This window comes from Capsella rubella, unplaced genomic scaffold (assembly GCF_000375325.1).
Source record: "Capsella rubella cultivar Monte Gargano unplaced genomic scaffold, Caprub1_0 scaffold_7, whole genome shotgun sequence".
NCBI lineage: Eukaryota > Viridiplantae > Streptophyta > Magnoliopsida > Brassicales > Brassicaceae > Capsella > Capsella rubella.
Window position 1 is genome coordinate 7,850,935 of NW_006238917.1, and position 15,706 is coordinate 7,866,640.

The following is a 15,706-nucleotide window of genomic DNA, read 5'->3' on the forward strand; positions in this document are numbered from 1 at the left end:
TTCAGTCTCTTCTATATTTATACCTAATGATTTTTGTAGTTAAATATAAATAGTTAACTCAAAAATATTACCTTTTGCTCCTCTCGCTAGTTTCAAATTTACAATTCGTACTTTCACATATATAATATATATATATATCCAAACATTATAAACAAAACAAAATTTGTTTTTTTAAGGTTCTATATATAAAGTAGAAAGACCTCATGAACCTAAATTAAAAGTTAAGAAAAAGCTTTCAAAGGTGTAATACTAATATATATGTCTAATGTCGTGATCACGGGTCGAATCATCATGGCTCGGGTGAAGAAGCAACCAAACGACCTAGCCATATATCCCCCACATGTCTTCTTCTCTTAACTCTTAAGTTTGCTTTATAATAATCATAATAATCATAATATTGTGTGGACGTGTGCTTTAGAATTCGAAACGAAACACAATACCAAAAAAATTTCACAGTGACGTTGTTTTCATTTTCATAAGTTTTTTATATATTCTCGTATAAAAAAACAACATTTCAGTCTAATAACGTGCGAAGGAGATTTGATTTTAAATCCCTTTAAAAAGAACCATTTAAGGAAAGGCGAATTGGTGAATGACACGGTGCGTTTTGGAAAAAACAAACCACATGACTTTGGGCTAAGAAGCAAGCCCAACTTAATTTGAATTGCCGACCTTTGCTTCCTCGTTGGTCCACATGCACGCGTTTTCATCTTTTGGTGTTTTGTTTTGTTTACTATTCTTTTTTTATTTCACTTGTCAATTTTCATTTGGTCTATCTATCTACTGTCAACAACATTACATAAAAAAACACTTTGTAGTATTTATAAGTCATATTCTATAATCTTCGTTTTCAGTACATCATCCTTTTGGGGTTATTGTAATACTTTTCTTTGTTTTGACATATGTATGTAGTAGTATATTGTTTGGAATGGTTTTCTAACGAAGAAGAAAATAATTACTAACTTAATTAATAAGATAGAAAGAATAATCGTAAAAATAAATGGACCGTGGGATTGAGAATCTCTTATCTCTATTGATGATATTTATAGAGTCCTTTGTCCCACCTTTTAAGGTTGATGTTGTTGGTGTTTCATAATTCGGACTTATTCTAATCAAAGTCATGTTTACTAAAAACTTTTTGTTTATAGAATACTAATTAAAAGGTACCATATAAAATAGACATTAAAATATATCATCACCCGTGGGTTGTTTTACCATCATTAGTTAAAATGAACCTTTTTAACAATATCAAATCTAGAATCTGCTTAAGAATATATGATCTAATGAGTAATGATATCGAAATCAAATATAAAATAAAATAAAAAAAAGTAGGACAACAACACTCGATTACACACAAATTTCATCCGAATATTTTCTTTATCAATAACATACTTAATATTATAAAATTGCATCCAAATATTATATGATCTAATTTCTTGACTACAATGAAGAAAGTAATTATATATCTTGAGTATTTCATTTTCTTTGGGCCTTACACATGGACTAAGTGAATTTGATAGAAGGGCCTAGATAGGTATGTTAAGAGATTCACAATTTTGGTCCAACTGATCGGTCCATAGCCAAATTTATTTATAGTTTCTAGGATCCAATTTTAGTTCGAGTAAAAGTATAAATGGTAAACAAGTTAGTTGATGCAATGTAGCACTATAAAAGTGAGATTCATCATTAAAAAAATTGTGAACCATCAAAAGAAAAAAGAGGTGAGGATCCAAAGTGTGGAACTGATTTAGATACTATACAACTATATCTACAGTGAGATCAAACATGAACAATCCCCAAACATGATCCAAATTTTTGTATGGTTCATGCTTGGTTTCTGTACCCGGCTGAGTGAAGTTGCACCAAATCCAGGAACCCAAGAGAAAATTGTATAACAATCATGTTGTTACAGATTTGAGAATCAAGACTGCGGGCAGCTACCATTGGCGGCTTTGAGGTAAACCGACGAGGAAGATTCTGAATACGGCAAAGAGAGAGAGGAGACTCCCTACCACAAGGCATACTCGAAGTGCTTTCTTCTTCTTTCTTGGGCTTAACCATGTGAAAGACTGGAGACTAGATTCTAAAATGGATTCACCATCAAGGTAATAAACCTAGCAAACAATGATATTAAGATCAATCAATCAAGATCTTAATTTACATAATAAGATCTGATGTCGAGTTGAATGTAGAACTTACCGGTAAGCTGTTTAGAAGCACTAGTGCAAGAGAGACGTGGAATGTGCAGGTCAAGCTCTTTTCTAAGATATCCGGGAAGGATTTGCCAAAGAAGTTAAATTGCCAACGAGGTTGATATGCAGTTAAATGAACTGAATGCGACATGGCAATCAGATCACCTACAAAAACAAACGTGCCAAGACAATATGAGGCATTGAAATCCCGACCAAGGCTAGAACAGTCCTCTGATGAGGTTTTTCGAAAAGTGATCTCTGTCCATGTAACGCCTGGGGAATGCACTGGTTGTAAACACGATTCGCCCTGAAACAACAGAAGTATCGAAAGTAAGAAAACGAAATACTATAACCAATGTTTTCAGTTCATGAGCAACATTCACCTGTGAACACACACAGCCACTTTTAATATCAGTGTCTGATGTTGTCATCCATCCATCGCCGCATTTGTTCAGTTTGACGATATCCTTTGCATCCAAACAAACAGAACCCTCTGTGTGTGCTGCATTTGAGCATGGCATTGGTACGAAAGCGGTGAGATCACCGGGACAAATAAATTGGTTCTCGACCATTTTCCCCTTGAACCCTCCTTCAATCAAAGAGATAGGAACACAGTAACCCTTCCCGTGATGAAATATCCTTGACCCTCCAAGATACAAGGAAGTATTTGATGTTTCACTGTTTTGCTTATCCAAAATCGCTGCCAGTTCAAGCCATTCACTAGGTTTATGGACTTCTATGCCATCCAACGACACAATAACATCTCCAGGAGACAAGTAACCAAATAATGGAGACATAGAAGGCACATCTACAACCTATATAAGAAGCTTAGAGTTTTTACCGAGTATTTATAAAGGTTAAAGTAACCTCAAAAGCCATAGGAAACATACTGTGAGGGTTTCACCGTGATTGTAGAACGGAGACAACATCAGAGGCAATAGAAACAAAGAGAGAGCACATAGTGCACAGAACTGCATAAAGAAAAAACAAATCAAGAACTCTCTTAATCCAAAGGAACAAATTAGATAGAAGAGAGGAGAAAGAGGCAAAGACGAACCACTGCATTATGCCAAATACCGGCACAGTAAATACGAAGAGCATTAAAGCTTGGAAGTGATTGCAAGACATCATGATCAAAAGCTACAAGACCTCCAGGAAATATAGCTGCAATGAAAACGGCAATGTATTCCATCTGTATTCCTTCACTGCCGCTCAATCAGAAGAAGCCTAAGAATTCATAATCTAAGAATAAAGCTCCAAAAGCAACACAATTCTAATCTATAAAAAACAAGGGATTTTGAGGAACCAACCTAGCAGCAGCAAGAGCATGTCCAAGTTCATGAGCTGAAACTGTGATAACAGTGGAAACGAATACATAGGCAATGCCGGATAATGATACACGCTGCAAAATCACACACACACACATTCAAAGTAATTAGCTTTGAGATTTGAGATTTAAGATTTTTGTTTAAAGTGAGAGCTTTACCGTGGAAGGAGAGAATCCAAATACGGCGGAAGTGAGACGATTGGAGAATAAAGGATTAGGGTGAAACTGAAGAAGAAGGAACATGGTGACGAGGATTAAAGAAGCGACGCCGAATCCGAGTCCGATTGAGAACCAGATTTTCATCACTCCGGAGAATCGCCGTCCGATACGGAAGATGGGTTCGTTGAAATAAGAGATCTTGAGGTCGCAGTAACAACAAGAAGCTTCGTTTTCAATGTTCTCGATGCCGGCGAGGGGATCTCTTCGGAATCTCATCCTGAATCTTCTAACTCGCCGTCCTGAAATCTCCATGGGGTTTTATTCAGTCAGAGATTCTGATTTGATTTTGATTTCTTTCTCAGAAGAAGATTATGGTTTAATATTAGAGCCGATGAAGTTTAAAAATAACCTTCTCCGGTTTAAATCAGACCGGATCAGGTTAAGTAAGAAAATGGTCCGATCAGGACAACAACAAACAAACCATCTATTGAGCTAGAACCGAGCAGTGTGAGAAGATGATGTCAAGACAACGACATAAAGAAAACGACAAAAATCAATGAGGTCCGGTTCGAACCTTGGATTCATATTCTAGCGCGAGGAACCTTTGACGTAATCAGTGACTGTACTTAATTATTTTTTTTTGGTGAAATGACTGTACTTAATTATTGTTATTAGATAATCTACTTCTCATTTTTTTCCAATAATTTAAAAGAGGAATATGAATTATGAAGGGGATCTTCATTTTTCACCTTCTTTTTCTTTTTTGTACACGAAACAAACGAAAAAGAATTTTGGAAACCCAAAAAAAAAAGAAAAAAACCAAAGAAAGAAATAAAAAGATAAAAATAGGGTAAATTATCTCGATCGTACAGGCTCGATCTGCTGGGTTCTTGCTGAGAGCCAATGTCGCACGCTCTTCACAAGCTAGCCACACGTGTGCGTCTTGTTTCTTCTTAAAAGAAAAATCGAAAACCACAGAAGGGGAAAAAAGAAAAGAACAAAAAGAACAAAAGATAAAAAAAAATTATTCAGAGTCGGTGTCCAAATTCTCCATGCCTTTCAATCCTCTCCGTTTCGGCTGCTGCATAAATTCAATATTCACAACTTTAAATCTCCAATAACCAGTAAATTCCAGGTTACTGAAATAAAAATAGTGTATTATTATTATCCATTCACCTAATTAATCAATCACATAACACAAACAAATTATCAAATAATTTTCACAACCTTTTCTCATTATTAAAACAAAAAAAAAGAAGACAGAGAGACACCACTTGTGTTATTTTAATCATGTTATGTCAAATGTTACTATTGCAAATCCAGTTTTAATATAATAAACAGTTAAATTATTCTCCTTCCATTAGGTGGAAATAGTAGGTCCCCATGTTCTTGTCCATTTTCTGATTTACATTATTTAAAGAATACATAATACATATTTCTTTTTATTAATAAATAATAAGGTCCACCCAATTTTGTCTACAACTCACCACCTTCTCTGCCACATATATATAAAACTAATAAATATTATTATGTAATGTAAATTTACATATATATACCTAGTAGAACTAGAAGACCCATAATATTAGATTAGTAAATTCATCATCTCTATAAACACATTCCATCATTTCTTCTTCTTAATCATATACTAATTTTTAACATATTGAAAAGCTCTTTTGTCATTATCACACAACATATAAAAAAGAAAGGGTTGAATAAAGTTTTTAATTAGAGGTTACCTTCTTCACATTTTTCTTCTCCCTAACTTCATAACGGTTCTTGGTCAAATCAGACAACCACATCCCTGGGAAACAAAACTGTCCATATACACATACCATAAAACTTAATTTTTTGTTTATAACTGTGAGGTAAAAAATGAATACTATTTGTATTTTTTTTCATGTTAAAATGGTAAGAAGGAATTATATACCTGAAGGGCTTTATCAATGTTCTTAGCTCGTTTCCTGGGTCTATGAGGAAGCTTAGTTCCTTTCATAACCAAGAAATCTTCTTCCTTCTCTTTCCTAGACAAAGCAATGTAGATCCTCGGCCACTCTTGCGTTGCTTTCTCTCTCTCTCCATTCACCTCCACTTCTTGATGTCCCTGACCCGTTGTTTCTGATCTGTTCACTCTCTGGTGCTGGTGGTGCTGCTGTTGTTGATGATCGAACCCGTTTTGTCTCTGATCTCTAAGTACGCTTGATCTCTTCTCGATTTGGTCTGGGGACGGTGGAGATCGCTTTGAGCCACCCGATCTGGACATCATACGGCCGTTTATGTTGTTCCTTGATGGTGATCCGTTTGCTGATCGATCTTCTAGATTTCTGGGCATGATTGATGATTATGATGAACACAGGTGAATATATTTCTTTTTGGCTAAAAATCAAGATTATAAAGTGCCAAACTTTGAGAGAGTTTAATGAAAGATATATATATATTTTTTTGTTTTTGTTTTTTCCCCTTGTGTTAAAAATAAGAAAGAAATTTTAGAAAAGGAAACTAGTTGTACCCATTTACATATTTAAGAATCAGAATCAAAACGCACACACAAAACACACACACCCAAAATAAAAACTAAAGACAGGGACCAAAACAGAAAATAAAGATTAATATTATTGTGATTTCAAAAACAGAGTAGCTCAGATTTGAAGATTGGGCCAAAGAAAAATACGAGATCTTATACCTAATCACACAAATAGAAAAGAAAGAACAAGACTTTGATCGAGAAATCTTCTTATATTTTCACCCCAAAAGCTATATAAAACCTTAGAAACAGAGCACTTTGGGGGAAAAAGGCAAAAAAAGACACAAACTTCTCTGCTTCTATGTGCTTCCAAGGGTATTACTGTAATTACCTAAAAAGGAATTTTTGGATCACCAAACTTTGGTTTAAGCTTTGTATCACAAAGATGAACCAAGCGTTTAGATCTCAAATGAAATGGAAAACAAATATAAAATTTAAATTAAATTGAATAAATCAAACCCCGAAAATCAAAAATAGCTTTATAAAAAAAAAGTATTTATCACATAACATGGATAAAAAAAAAAAAAGAGAAAATATATGGAAAGCTTAAACAAAGTCACGATCATAGAAGATTAATTTTAGAATAACAAAATCTAAACATTTCTAAGTTAACAAACAGTTCTGTAAAAAAATAAAAGACAAAAAAATCTTTTACAATTAAGGTAAATAAATATTATCAGAAAACGGAAATTTAACGAAAGGGAGAAAGATTTTGATGCTAAACCTGGAAGGGAAGAAAGATTCCTTGCCGACGACGAAACCGTTTCTAGGGTTCGTACTCCGGCTTGAGAAAACCGGCGGAGCTGGTGGCGGTGGCGGCATAGAAGGATTCACCGATCGTCTCACGAGCTTGTTCGGTTGAATCTTACCTTGTCCTGAAGAAGAAGACGAGTCATCAGCTGTGATGGATCGGATCTCGGCTCTGGAGGCTCTCGATCGCTTCCGTTGTCCCCACTGTAACAGCACATCTCCGCCGCGACGGCTAGGGCTAGGATCCTGTTCTTGCTGCTGTTGCTGTTGTTGTTGGATGGATCTGAATCGGAATCCTTTGGGGACTCCGTCTAAGGAACTGGTGGTTGTGCATGATCCTCCGGCGTTGAATCCTCTTGCGGCGATTGAGGTTGTTGTGGTGGTAATGACGGTGGTGGTGTTGTCTTCGTTTGTTGATCTTGAAGGTGATGGTCTTAAGTATGGCTTCTTGCTTCCATTTGTTAGGGGAAGACAATCTGGGCTTACTCTTTGATACCTGAATCATCCCAAACAAAAAAAACTCAGATCAAAATCTCCGGAAAACGAAATTGAAGATTTTAACTGCGAAATTGCAAAATGTATCAGGAAAAAAATATTTGAGAAGAATTTGGTTTGTTGGATTCAGTATGAAGTGATCAAAAAGGTTTTTGACATTAGAGTCAATCTGAAGTTTTTTTTTTTCAAATCAAAAACTCAGATCCATCAAAACCAATTAGAAAATCCTCAGAACCAAAAATAAAAATGAAAAATACAGAGAAGAAGAAGATGAAGAGAAGAAGCCAAATCAGTGAAAAAATGGAAACAATAAAAAAAAAAAAAACTCAAGAGAGAGGTGAAAAAGGAAGAACGGAGAAGAAGAGAAACCTCATCATTATACCCAAGTGAGAAACCTGATTTTGAATTATGTAATGGTACGTTTCCGATTCCGATCTGTTCTTTTTTTAGTTTTTTATAGAAAAAAAGGATTCGTTCAATATCTTCTCAACACCTCAATTAGAGGATAGCGAAACACAGCCTCCTCCGCGCTTCTACTTATCCGATGATCACCAGCGAATCAAAAGGTCTTTATAAATGAATGAATCAAAAAAACCTTATTCTCTGTAGAGACAGAGAGAGGAGGAGGAGAAGAAGGAAGAGAGAAGAGAAGAAGGCTCTCTCTGCGTTAAACAGTGAGGAGGATGAAGAAGAAGATGAAGGAGGAAGGCGGAAGGGAAGGAGAAAGATAGTGGGTGCGTTATTGTGTCTAAAACTTCTTTTATTCTTTTCATTTTTCTAATCCAGTCCTTTTACTTTCTTTACACTTTTAATTCGCTCCCCTTTAGTTTCTTTTATTAGCACTATACTCCTTTTGCCTTACATTTCGAGATACGGCCCATCAAAAGGCCCACTCTTAAGATCCTCTTTCGCCGCAACATGTGTGATTCATAACGTCTCCGTACCAATTTGACACTAATAAACCCAATTCTGATCGTGACACTGACGCCCAACATATTAAAACTGAAAATAAATTTGGTTATAAGGAGAGAGATTTGTGGAAAACGTAGGGGTTTAGGAACAAAAGTTGTAACTGACGAAACCTAAATTTTAAAAATGCAGCCATCAAATCCGAAACAGACATCAACTTTAGTTAGCCAAAGCTAAATACCAAACAAATGATTTCATTTGATTACAGACCATGGACAACACTATGTCAATTTTAGGCAAATGGCAAGTAGTATCCCAAGATTGATCTTGTATTCAAGTACAAAAGTTGTCACAAAGTTCAGAGCATGGAAGAACAATATTATCCACCATCAGAGAAGCCAAAGAAGTCTCCTATTACGATGGGATTTGATAGGCTACTCTCGCTAGCTTAAACCCCTATGACCCTATATAATCCATAGGGAGCGTAATTAACTAAACTTCCAAGTCCAGGGATAACTAACTGAAGTTCTTTTCTGGCTCTTATTCTGACTAGCGGAAGAGCCTTGGAACTGATCTTTTAGGCACTTTTCCCTCGAGTTTTAGTCTACGATAGGACTCCCTGATATGACAAGGTCTTATAGGTCCTGATTCTTTCCTTTCCGCCATAACAACTCGAGCTACACATAACGTTTTCAGATCAAGCAAGTGAGTTTTTCTTTTACGGATTCTCTATTGCAACATAAACAAATCCATTGATGGAAACTTGCGAGCTGTCTTACCTGTTTCAACGAGTTCACCAACAAACATCTTGGCAATACCACAGACAACGATGATCATTGGCATACCAATCTTCTGACTCCCTGTGACACCTATCAACAACTGCATCAACACCAAAGCTAAAATGCTTCATATTTAGATGAAACAAAGTCAAGAATGTTCATAATCACATATCATATAATATTATACCTTCTTCATTTGTGGTCTTTGAAGCGCAGATCTCCTAAAAGATTCATATCTACTCATCTGATCCTCAGTGAATTGCGATAATATGGTTCTGAAGAATTCAAATTCAAAATCAAACAACCAATTCGGCATACTATTCAAAATAAAGAAACAGTAAGAAGAAATCAAAATCTTACGAAAAACTCACTGCATTTTGGCCATCTTAGCAGGATCAGCACTAGTTGGGTATTTAGTGAGCTCAACTTCCATATTCTCTTCCTCTTCTTCTTCGTCTTCATCTTTGTTCTTCGATTCAGTAACAACAACTGAGGTTTTAGACTTCTTTGCCGGACGGCGAACATCTACAGGTCTCTCATCTTCTTCGGCAGTCTGATCGATTTCAGCTCTTCCCTCTTCACTACCATCACCGCCTCCTCCGCCGCCAACGGGTGATTCCGGCGGAGATTCCTCTTGCTCCTCCTCAATTGCTGCTTCAAACGGATCCTTTGAATGCTTCATTCTTCCTCAAACCTAAACTAAAAACACACACAAAATCGAATCTATAAAAATCAAATTCAGAAGCTCACAATTAGGGTTTTGAAGAAGGGGAACGAGTTCTAACTTGTAACACGATAAATAGCTAAGATGATTGACGAACCTTTGAGAAAAATTTGGAGGAGAAGAAACTCAGATCCAGTTTCAGGAAAGCACAAATCTCTCTCTCTCTCTAAAACTGTTTCAATTTCAAGTTTTCGTGTGGGGTTTCTATAGGAGTGTTGTAGTCGGTTTAATCCAATCAATTTGATGATTCCAAAAACCAAAAACTGAACCGGACATTCCCAAATACATAGTGTTGATTGAATTGATGATTCCAAAAAAAACAAATAGAGCCAATTGTTTTTTTTTGTCAAGCAACCGAATTACTGAAGTACTGAAATTTAGCAACGTAAAATTTAATTTGAAAATTCTCTTTTCTTCTAATTAAAACAAAAAATTGGTGTTGCAAATTTGATTTAATATGGAATTTTAAGTGACTAGAGAAAAAAATCATTGACAATTGTATGTGGGTTTAATACTAAAAACATAGTTTTATAATTTCAGATAATGGGAATATATGTTATCTCTGATGTTTATAAAAATAAATTAGCATTCGTATGTGTAGAAAAATAATGTTTCAAGAAGATGGTTAATAAAAAAGAAATCATATCAAAATTACATTTAATCTTTCACAATTTAACCGGATATGTTATGTCATGAAGATTTTATCCTAACCCCTTTTTTCTCCTCAACGTCAATATAAAATTATAAACTCATATCACCAAACCATCATTACAATTCTAAAACCAAAAAAAAACTCTATGAAAAACACATAAACCAGAAAAATATATATGTAGTTATATTATATAACATCACTGCATTTAGAAAGTATTGGGCTGTTTAGCCTGAGAAACCATCTGGACAACCTCTCTCATCGTCGGTCTCTCTACACTATGTTCTTGAACACATAGCATTGCGACAAAGAACAGTTCCATGGCTTCTCCTAATGGCACATTGCTCAGTCTCTGGTCAATGATCTTCACCACACCTTGTCTATTACAGTTTGTCTGAATCTTTGACCATTGCACAATGTCTATCCCTTCTTCCCCAAAATTATCTACTGGCTTTCGACCCGTAATTAGCTCCAATAACACTACTCCAAAGCTGTACACATCGCTTTTCTCGTCTATTCTCAGTGTATATGCGTATTCTGCATTCAACACAAACGGATATAATGGGTTTAGGTCAATCATGAGTTTTAGCTAAACGTGAACATTTGATACGTGTGATACAAGAAAGGAGGATTACGAATCAGTAATGTACCTGGAGCGATGTAGCCGTACGAGCCTGCGATCGAGGACATACATTCTGAAGCTCCATTGTCTTGTCTCATAAACTTAGCGAGCCCAAAATCAGCGACATGAGCTTCAAACTCAGGACCTAACAAGATGTTGTTTGACTTCACATCGCGGTGAATTATAAGCGGCGAGCAATCATGGTGAAGATAGCACAACCCCTTTGCTGCCTCCAACGCTATTTGTAACCGTGTTTCCCATTTTAGAAACACTCCAGCTTTCCCGTGCAAGACTTCTCCGAGGCTACCATTAGGCATATACTCGTAAACAAGGAGATTCACGTCTTTGTTGGAACAAAAAGCGAGCAATCTCACTATGTTTCTGTGTCTGATTCTACCTAATGTCTGAATCTCTGCGGCTAAACCGTTGTCGTGAGATGATCCTTTGGTTATGGTTAAGAGCTTCTTGACTGCAACCTCTTCCCCATTTGGCATTACGCCTTTGTAGACAATCCCTGCACCGCCTTTACCTATCACATGGTTCTCTTTAACACATTCTAAAATGTGTTCGCTTCTGAATCCGAGCTTTTGAAACCCTATGAGCTTCCATAAATTTGGGTTGTTCTGTCTCATTCTCCGATTCTTGACCACAGCTAAAACAATGAACACCAAGAAAAACCCTAGTAGGCCTAACCCGAAAAACAGCTTGAATTTTGCGGAGATTTGGCCGTGGGATTTTGCGTTCTTCTGGTTGAGTAGCTGAGATTGGGATTGGTTTTGGGAACCGTTGCAAGGGTTTGAAGTAAATCCACAGAGAAAAGGGTTTCCGAGGAATGACGTGTTGTTTAAGTAAGAGAATTGCCCTGAAGTTGGTACTGAACCAGAGAGGTTGTTGTGTGAGAAATCTGCTGATGTTAAGCTCTTCATGTATCCGATCTCCACAGGAAGGCTTTGGTTTAAGGAATTCCAAGAAACATTCAGATAGTTTAGAATCCGAATCTGCGATATCTGAACCGGGATCTGGCCAGAGATCTGGTTATGACTCAAATCTAAGTATGTGAGGGACATACAATCACCAAGCTCAGGAGGAAACTTGCCTGAGAAGTTGTTTCTGCTCATGTCAATCTTGAGAAGACTCTTCAAACTTCCGATTTCTCCCGGGATCTGTCCTGTGAATCGGTTCGAGCCGAGAAGAAGAATCTGAAGGCTTCTGAGGTTTCTGATTGAACCTGGAATCGGTCCAGATAACCGATTATTGGATAGATTGATCTGAGTGAGGCTCGAAAACCGCGCATTTCCCGCCTCGTCTTCAGGGATTTCTCCAGTCAAGAAGTTGTTTTGAAGCTCAAGCAGTGAAAGATTCGGCAAATAAATCAACCCCTTTGGCAATCTACTTGTCAGAAAGTTTTGTCCGAGACGAAATCTCCATAAGGGCTCACATTGGCCAAGATCTTCAGGGAGAGGACCGAACAAGAAGTTGTTGAAGAGAATGAGAATCTTTAATCTTCTTCCGAAACAGAGTGACTCAGGGATCAAACCTGTGAGCTTATTGGTAGACAAGTCAATCTCGATCAACTGCCCATTTGATCCAAGTTTAGGAGGAATCTTCCCGGTGAAATTGTTGTGCCAAAGCTTGAGGATTTGCAGATCAGGGAGCTGTGATACGAACTCAGGGATCTCGCCATGTAGTCTGTTGAAGAAGAGATTAAACAACTGAAGCTTTTGAAGACCAGATAGCTCCAGAGGAATCTCTCCTTCTAGAAAGTTGTTGGAGAGATCAAGAGTCTTGAGGGCTGTCATGTTCCCTAACTCTCGAGGAACAGAGCCTGTAAGCTCATTGGTCTGAAGAAACAGAACCTCCAAGTTCTTGAGATTCCCCAGTTCTGCAGGAATTGATCCTTTCAAGCTGCAATTCGCTAAATCCAAATGAACAAGATTGATCAACTTCCCCAAATCTGCAGGTATCCCGCCGTGGTAATCGTTGTAGTAACCTAAGTAAAGCTGTTCAAGAGTTGTGATGTTCCCTAGCTCGTTAGGGATCCTCCCACGAAGATCATTACCAGATAAAGATAGAAACTTGAGACACAAGAAACCTCCGTAGCTTCTAGGGATCTCACCGTCGAAGTAGTTTCCTCCAAGATCCAAGTGCTCGAGACGAGTGAGTTTGGTCAGACTCAATGGAAGTGATCCGTTGAAGCTGTTGTCGTAAGTGTCAAGAACCACAAGCTGAGTCATTTGACTGAACCCACGTGGCTCAAGCTCTCCTTCAAAAACATTGCTAGAGATGTTTAACACCTCGAGGCTCGAGAGATCATAGATCTCTTTAGGAAGCTCTCCGGAGAAACTGTTTGAAGAAACGTCGAGAAAAACGAGAGACGGCGAAAGACGGGATATTTCCGGTGAGAGAGTGCCGGAGATGTTGAGATTAGAGATGTCTAAACGAGTAATGGACTGATTCAAGTTGTCACAAGAAACACCAGTCCAAGAACAGAGAGAATTGAAATTTGGAATGTTCCAAGAATCAAGAGAAGGATCATAGGAATCAAAGCTTTGCTTTAGAGAGACAAGGGCTTTGGCTTGTTTAATTAGTGAGAGATTAAGAGGTGAAGTCGAAGAAGAACAAAGGAGAGGAGAGAAAAACAGAGAGATTGAAGACAAGATTAGGAAGAAAGTGAAGATCTTGTCTGCCATTGTAACATCAGAAAGATACAAAAATTTTGTCCGACACACGAATCTTGAAGTTCAGAGAAGTGAAAGAGAAGAAGGGTCTTCGCAGAAATCCCAAAAATTTAGAGAAACGGATCGAAGAAGATCATCATCATTAGATATCATCATGCTTTAACGTTTTGGGGGCTCACTATGTTCTGTAGTAGCTGCTGCTTATAGTGAGTGGCTTAATAAGTGAAGACGATAATGATTATTTCATGCCTCGTTTTTTTTCCCTTTTCTTTTTTTGAATAAACTGTAATTGTGAAAATCATAATTAAAAATTTGAAACAAAAGTGAAAAAGAAGTTGCAGTATCCAATGCATTCTTCGTCTTTTGGATTGAGCTTTAGGTGTTTTTTTTTTTTTTTTTGAATGTTTCTTTTACTTTTGAAAAAAGCAAAAGCAATATATATATACTTTCACAAAAGATGAGAACACACACATCATCGCTTTTTCTTTAATGGAGAAAATATAAATTTAAAGATTTAGTGCCTCTTGCCCTTTTTTTACCTTCTCTTTATCTTTTGAATTGAATTGATATATTTTTTTTTCTTTGTTTTCTTTTGTGTCTCCCAATTATTGGGATAACTTGAATTAGGTTTCATATATATAAACATAGTCCACTAAAATTTAAGGAAGAAAAAAAAACACTTGACTTGATGATTTTTTTAAGTTTTATATGTTTGCTAACTCCAAATTAGTGAAACCAAAAATCTCTAATTAGTTGTCCTAACTAAATTTAAAACAACATCAGTAATTGTAGTTCAAGGGTTTAAATGAGAGATAAGAGAGGAGAAACCAAACTCATTCAAGAAGTTAGATCACTTGTCATGGTTTAATCTCCGAGTGAACACAAATATCACATGTTAATGATATCAAATAGTACTTTACTTTTTTGAAATCTAAATTCCATCTGTCTCATCATTTTGATCGAACGCATGAACTGATTTTGGTTTTGTCTTGGATGGTATTACGTACGTACTTACTATATAAAAACAGCAAACTGTATATAAATCATATAATTACCCTAAACTAAACATCGTACCTTTATGTCATTCTAAGGTTTTATGTTCCATTAAACTAAAAAATCAAAATCTAATCCATCAGATTTAAGAGAGGCCATGCAATGTCTTTGTCCCAACCACTTACTAATAAACCAGTACAAACCAAACTCCAAAGTAACTAGAATCTTTGGTAATTGTGCAGCTAGCTGCTTTTGTTTTTTTGTTGTCTTAGAAGAAAGAAATTAATAACTTCTCTGTCAAGGATTCTGTTTCTGTACCCAATGTTTTTCATCAGCTCAAACCTCCTCGAAATTTTCGCACCATGAACCTGCAAAAAGATACTTGCATACTTATATATATTTGTACATATACCAATCTGCAATTATTGTCGAATTATTTCGTAAACTTCCCTTTACGATTATTTTTCTTCTTTTTTGTTTTTATTTAAAAACATTATTATTTTACCTTTGAAAATGACTTATCAGATTTTGTTAGATAAACTAGGGGTGAAGATCAATATGGTATATGGTCTAAAAGAGAAACTATAATTTTTTTTTAGTAAATAAAATGTAAACATTCACATGCATCATAACCTAGCTAGATACTTTGAAATTCATTCGTTTTACTAAAATGAAAGAAAACAATTAAAAAAAATTAACATTTTCTTCATGGTATATATTGTTATTTTAGTATTTAAATTTTTAAAAATCTTATTATATTTTAATTTTCTTTTTAACATTATATTCGTAAATTAAGTATAATTCATCTCTATTATTTTTACACATCGATAAGAGTTTGAACTTGGAAAATACTTGGCGTGGGAAAGTGTGATGAAGAAACACCTTAGATCATTTATTTAATAGAGAAA

At 36.1% G+C, this 15,706-nt stretch overlaps 5 protein-coding genes across 9 annotated transcripts; 1 reads left to right on the forward strand and 4 right to left on the reverse strand.

The window, feature by feature from the left end:
• Window positions 1-1,666: 1,666 nt before the first annotated feature.
• Window positions 1,667-4,028, reverse strand: LOC17878863 (membrane-bound transcription factor site-2 protease homolog). Of its 2 annotated transcripts, XM_006283490.2 has the most exons (7): window positions 3,679-4,028; window positions 3,503-3,594; window positions 3,250-3,397; window positions 3,083-3,163; window positions 2,576-3,007; window positions 2,200-2,499; window positions 1,667-2,114 (listed from the first exon to the last, which is right to left on the reverse strand). In XM_006283490.2, exons 1-7 carry the CDS (start codon window positions 3,988-3,990, stop codon window positions 1,938-1,940), a joined length of 1,542 nt encoding a protein of 513 aa, XP_006283552.1. In that variant the 5' UTR covers window positions 3,991-4,028; the 3' UTR covers window positions 1,667-1,937. The 2 variants fall into 2 exon arrangements, with proteins under 2 accessions (XP_006283552.1, XP_023633939.1); XM_023778171.1 differs by lacking the exon at window positions 3,679-4,028 and having other exon boundaries at window positions 3,250-3,419.
• A 351-nt stretch (window positions 4,029-4,379) lies between these two features.
• On the reverse strand, window positions 4,380-8,120 carry LOC17878024. 3 transcript variants are annotated; one of them, XM_023778172.1, is made up of 5 exons: window positions 7,814-8,120; window positions 6,924-7,445; window positions 5,606-5,999; window positions 5,415-5,492; window positions 4,380-4,756 (listed from the first exon to the last, which is right to left on the reverse strand). In XM_023778172.1, exons 1-5 carry the CDS (start codon window positions 7,819-7,821, stop codon window positions 4,703-4,705), a joined length of 1,056 nt encoding a protein of 351 aa, XP_023633940.1. In that variant the 5' UTR covers window positions 7,822-8,120; the 3' UTR covers window positions 4,380-4,702. The 3 variants fall into 3 exon arrangements, with proteins under 3 accessions (XP_023633940.1, XP_006284024.1, XP_023633941.1); XM_006283962.2 differs by having other exon boundaries at window positions 4,380-4,759; window positions 7,814-8,117; XM_023778173.1 differs by having other exon boundaries at window positions 4,733-4,817.
• LOC111829315 lies at window positions 8,009-8,530 on the forward strand. The gene is given in 5 exon segments (XM_023778055.1): window positions 8,009-8,195; window positions 8,197-8,264; window positions 8,266-8,338; window positions 8,340-8,393; window positions 8,396-8,530. Coding segments are annotated over 5 exon segments (501 nt in total). The 5' UTR covers window positions 8,009-8,024.
• A 23-nt stretch (window positions 8,531-8,553) lies between these two features.
• Window positions 8,554-10,049, reverse strand: LOC17880148 (transcription initiation factor TFIID subunit 11). 2 transcript variants are annotated; one of them, XM_006285268.2, is made up of 5 exons: window positions 9,954-10,049; window positions 9,504-9,826; window positions 9,320-9,407; window positions 9,133-9,232; window positions 8,554-9,030 (listed from the first exon to the last, which is right to left on the reverse strand). In XM_006285268.2, exons 2-5 carry the CDS (start codon window positions 9,812-9,814, stop codon window positions 8,903-8,905), a joined length of 627 nt encoding a protein of 208 aa, XP_006285330.1. In that variant the 5' UTR covers window positions 9,815-9,826; window positions 9,954-10,049; the 3' UTR covers window positions 8,554-8,902. The 2 variants fall into 2 exon arrangements, with proteins under 2 accessions (XP_006285330.1, XP_023634766.1); XM_023778998.1 differs by having other exon boundaries at window positions 9,504-9,831.
• A 545-nt stretch (window positions 10,050-10,594) lies between these two features.
• Window positions 10,595-13,984, reverse strand: LOC17879795 (leucine-rich repeat receptor-like serine/threonine-protein kinase BAM3). Its single transcript, XM_006283005.2, has 2 exons — window positions 11,156-13,984; window positions 10,595-11,042 (listed from the first exon to the last, which is right to left on the reverse strand). Exons 1-2 carry the CDS (start codon window positions 13,815-13,817, stop codon window positions 10,714-10,716), a joined length of 2,991 nt encoding a protein of 996 aa, XP_006283067.1. The 5' UTR covers window positions 13,818-13,984; the 3' UTR covers window positions 10,595-10,713.
• Between the last annotated feature and the right edge of the window lie 1,722 nt (window positions 13,985-15,706).

What these genes read in the sequence shown, in the direction of transcription:
- LOC17878863 (XM_006283490.2), bottom strand. Translation starts at nt 3,990, where the DNA reads ATGGAGATTTCAGGACGGCGAGTTAGAAGATTCAGGATGAGATTCCGA. An exon ending in ATCACGGTGAAACCCTCACA is followed by an intron (nt 3,008 to 3,082) that starts GTATGTTTCCTA and finishes CTTCTTATATAG; the next exon opens with GTTGTAGATGTGCCTTCTAT. An exon ending in TGCTTCTAAACAGCTTACCG is followed by an intron (nt 2,115 to 2,199) that starts GTAAGTTCTACA and finishes ATTGTTTGCTAG; the next exon opens with GTTTATTACCTTGATGGTGA.
- LOC17880148 (XM_006285268.2), bottom strand. Translation starts at nt 9,814, where the DNA reads ATGAAGCATTCAAAGGATCCGTTTGAAGCAGCAATTGAGGAGGAGCAA. An exon ending in AAAGACCACAAATGAAGAAG is followed by an intron (nt 9,233 to 9,319) that starts GTATAATATTAT and finishes GTGTTGATGCAG; the next exon opens with TTGTTGATAGGTGTCACAGG. An exon ending in TGGTGAACTCGTTGAAACAG is followed by an intron (nt 9,031 to 9,132) that starts GTAAGACAGCTC and finishes CGTTATGTGTAG; the next exon opens with CTCGAGTTGTTATGGCGGAA.
- LOC17879795 (XM_006283005.2), bottom strand. Translation starts at nt 13,817, where the DNA reads ATGGCAGACAAGATCTTCACTTTCTTCCTAATCTTGTCTTCAATCTCT. An exon ending in GTACGGCTACATCGCTCCAG is followed by an intron (nt 11,043 to 11,155) that starts GTACATTACTGA and finishes TGTTGAATGCAG; the next exon opens with AATACGCATATACACTGAGA.
- LOC17878024 (XM_006283962.2), bottom strand. An exon ending in GAATCTTTCTTCCCTTCCAG is followed by an intron (nt 6,000 to 6,923) that starts GTTTAGCATCAA and finishes AATCATGCCCAG; the next exon opens with AAATCTAGAAGATCGATCAG. An exon ending in ACATTGATAAAGCCCTTCAG is followed by an intron (nt 5,493 to 5,605) that starts GTATATAATTCC and finishes GTATATGGACAG; the next exon opens with TTTTGTTTCCCAGGGATGTG.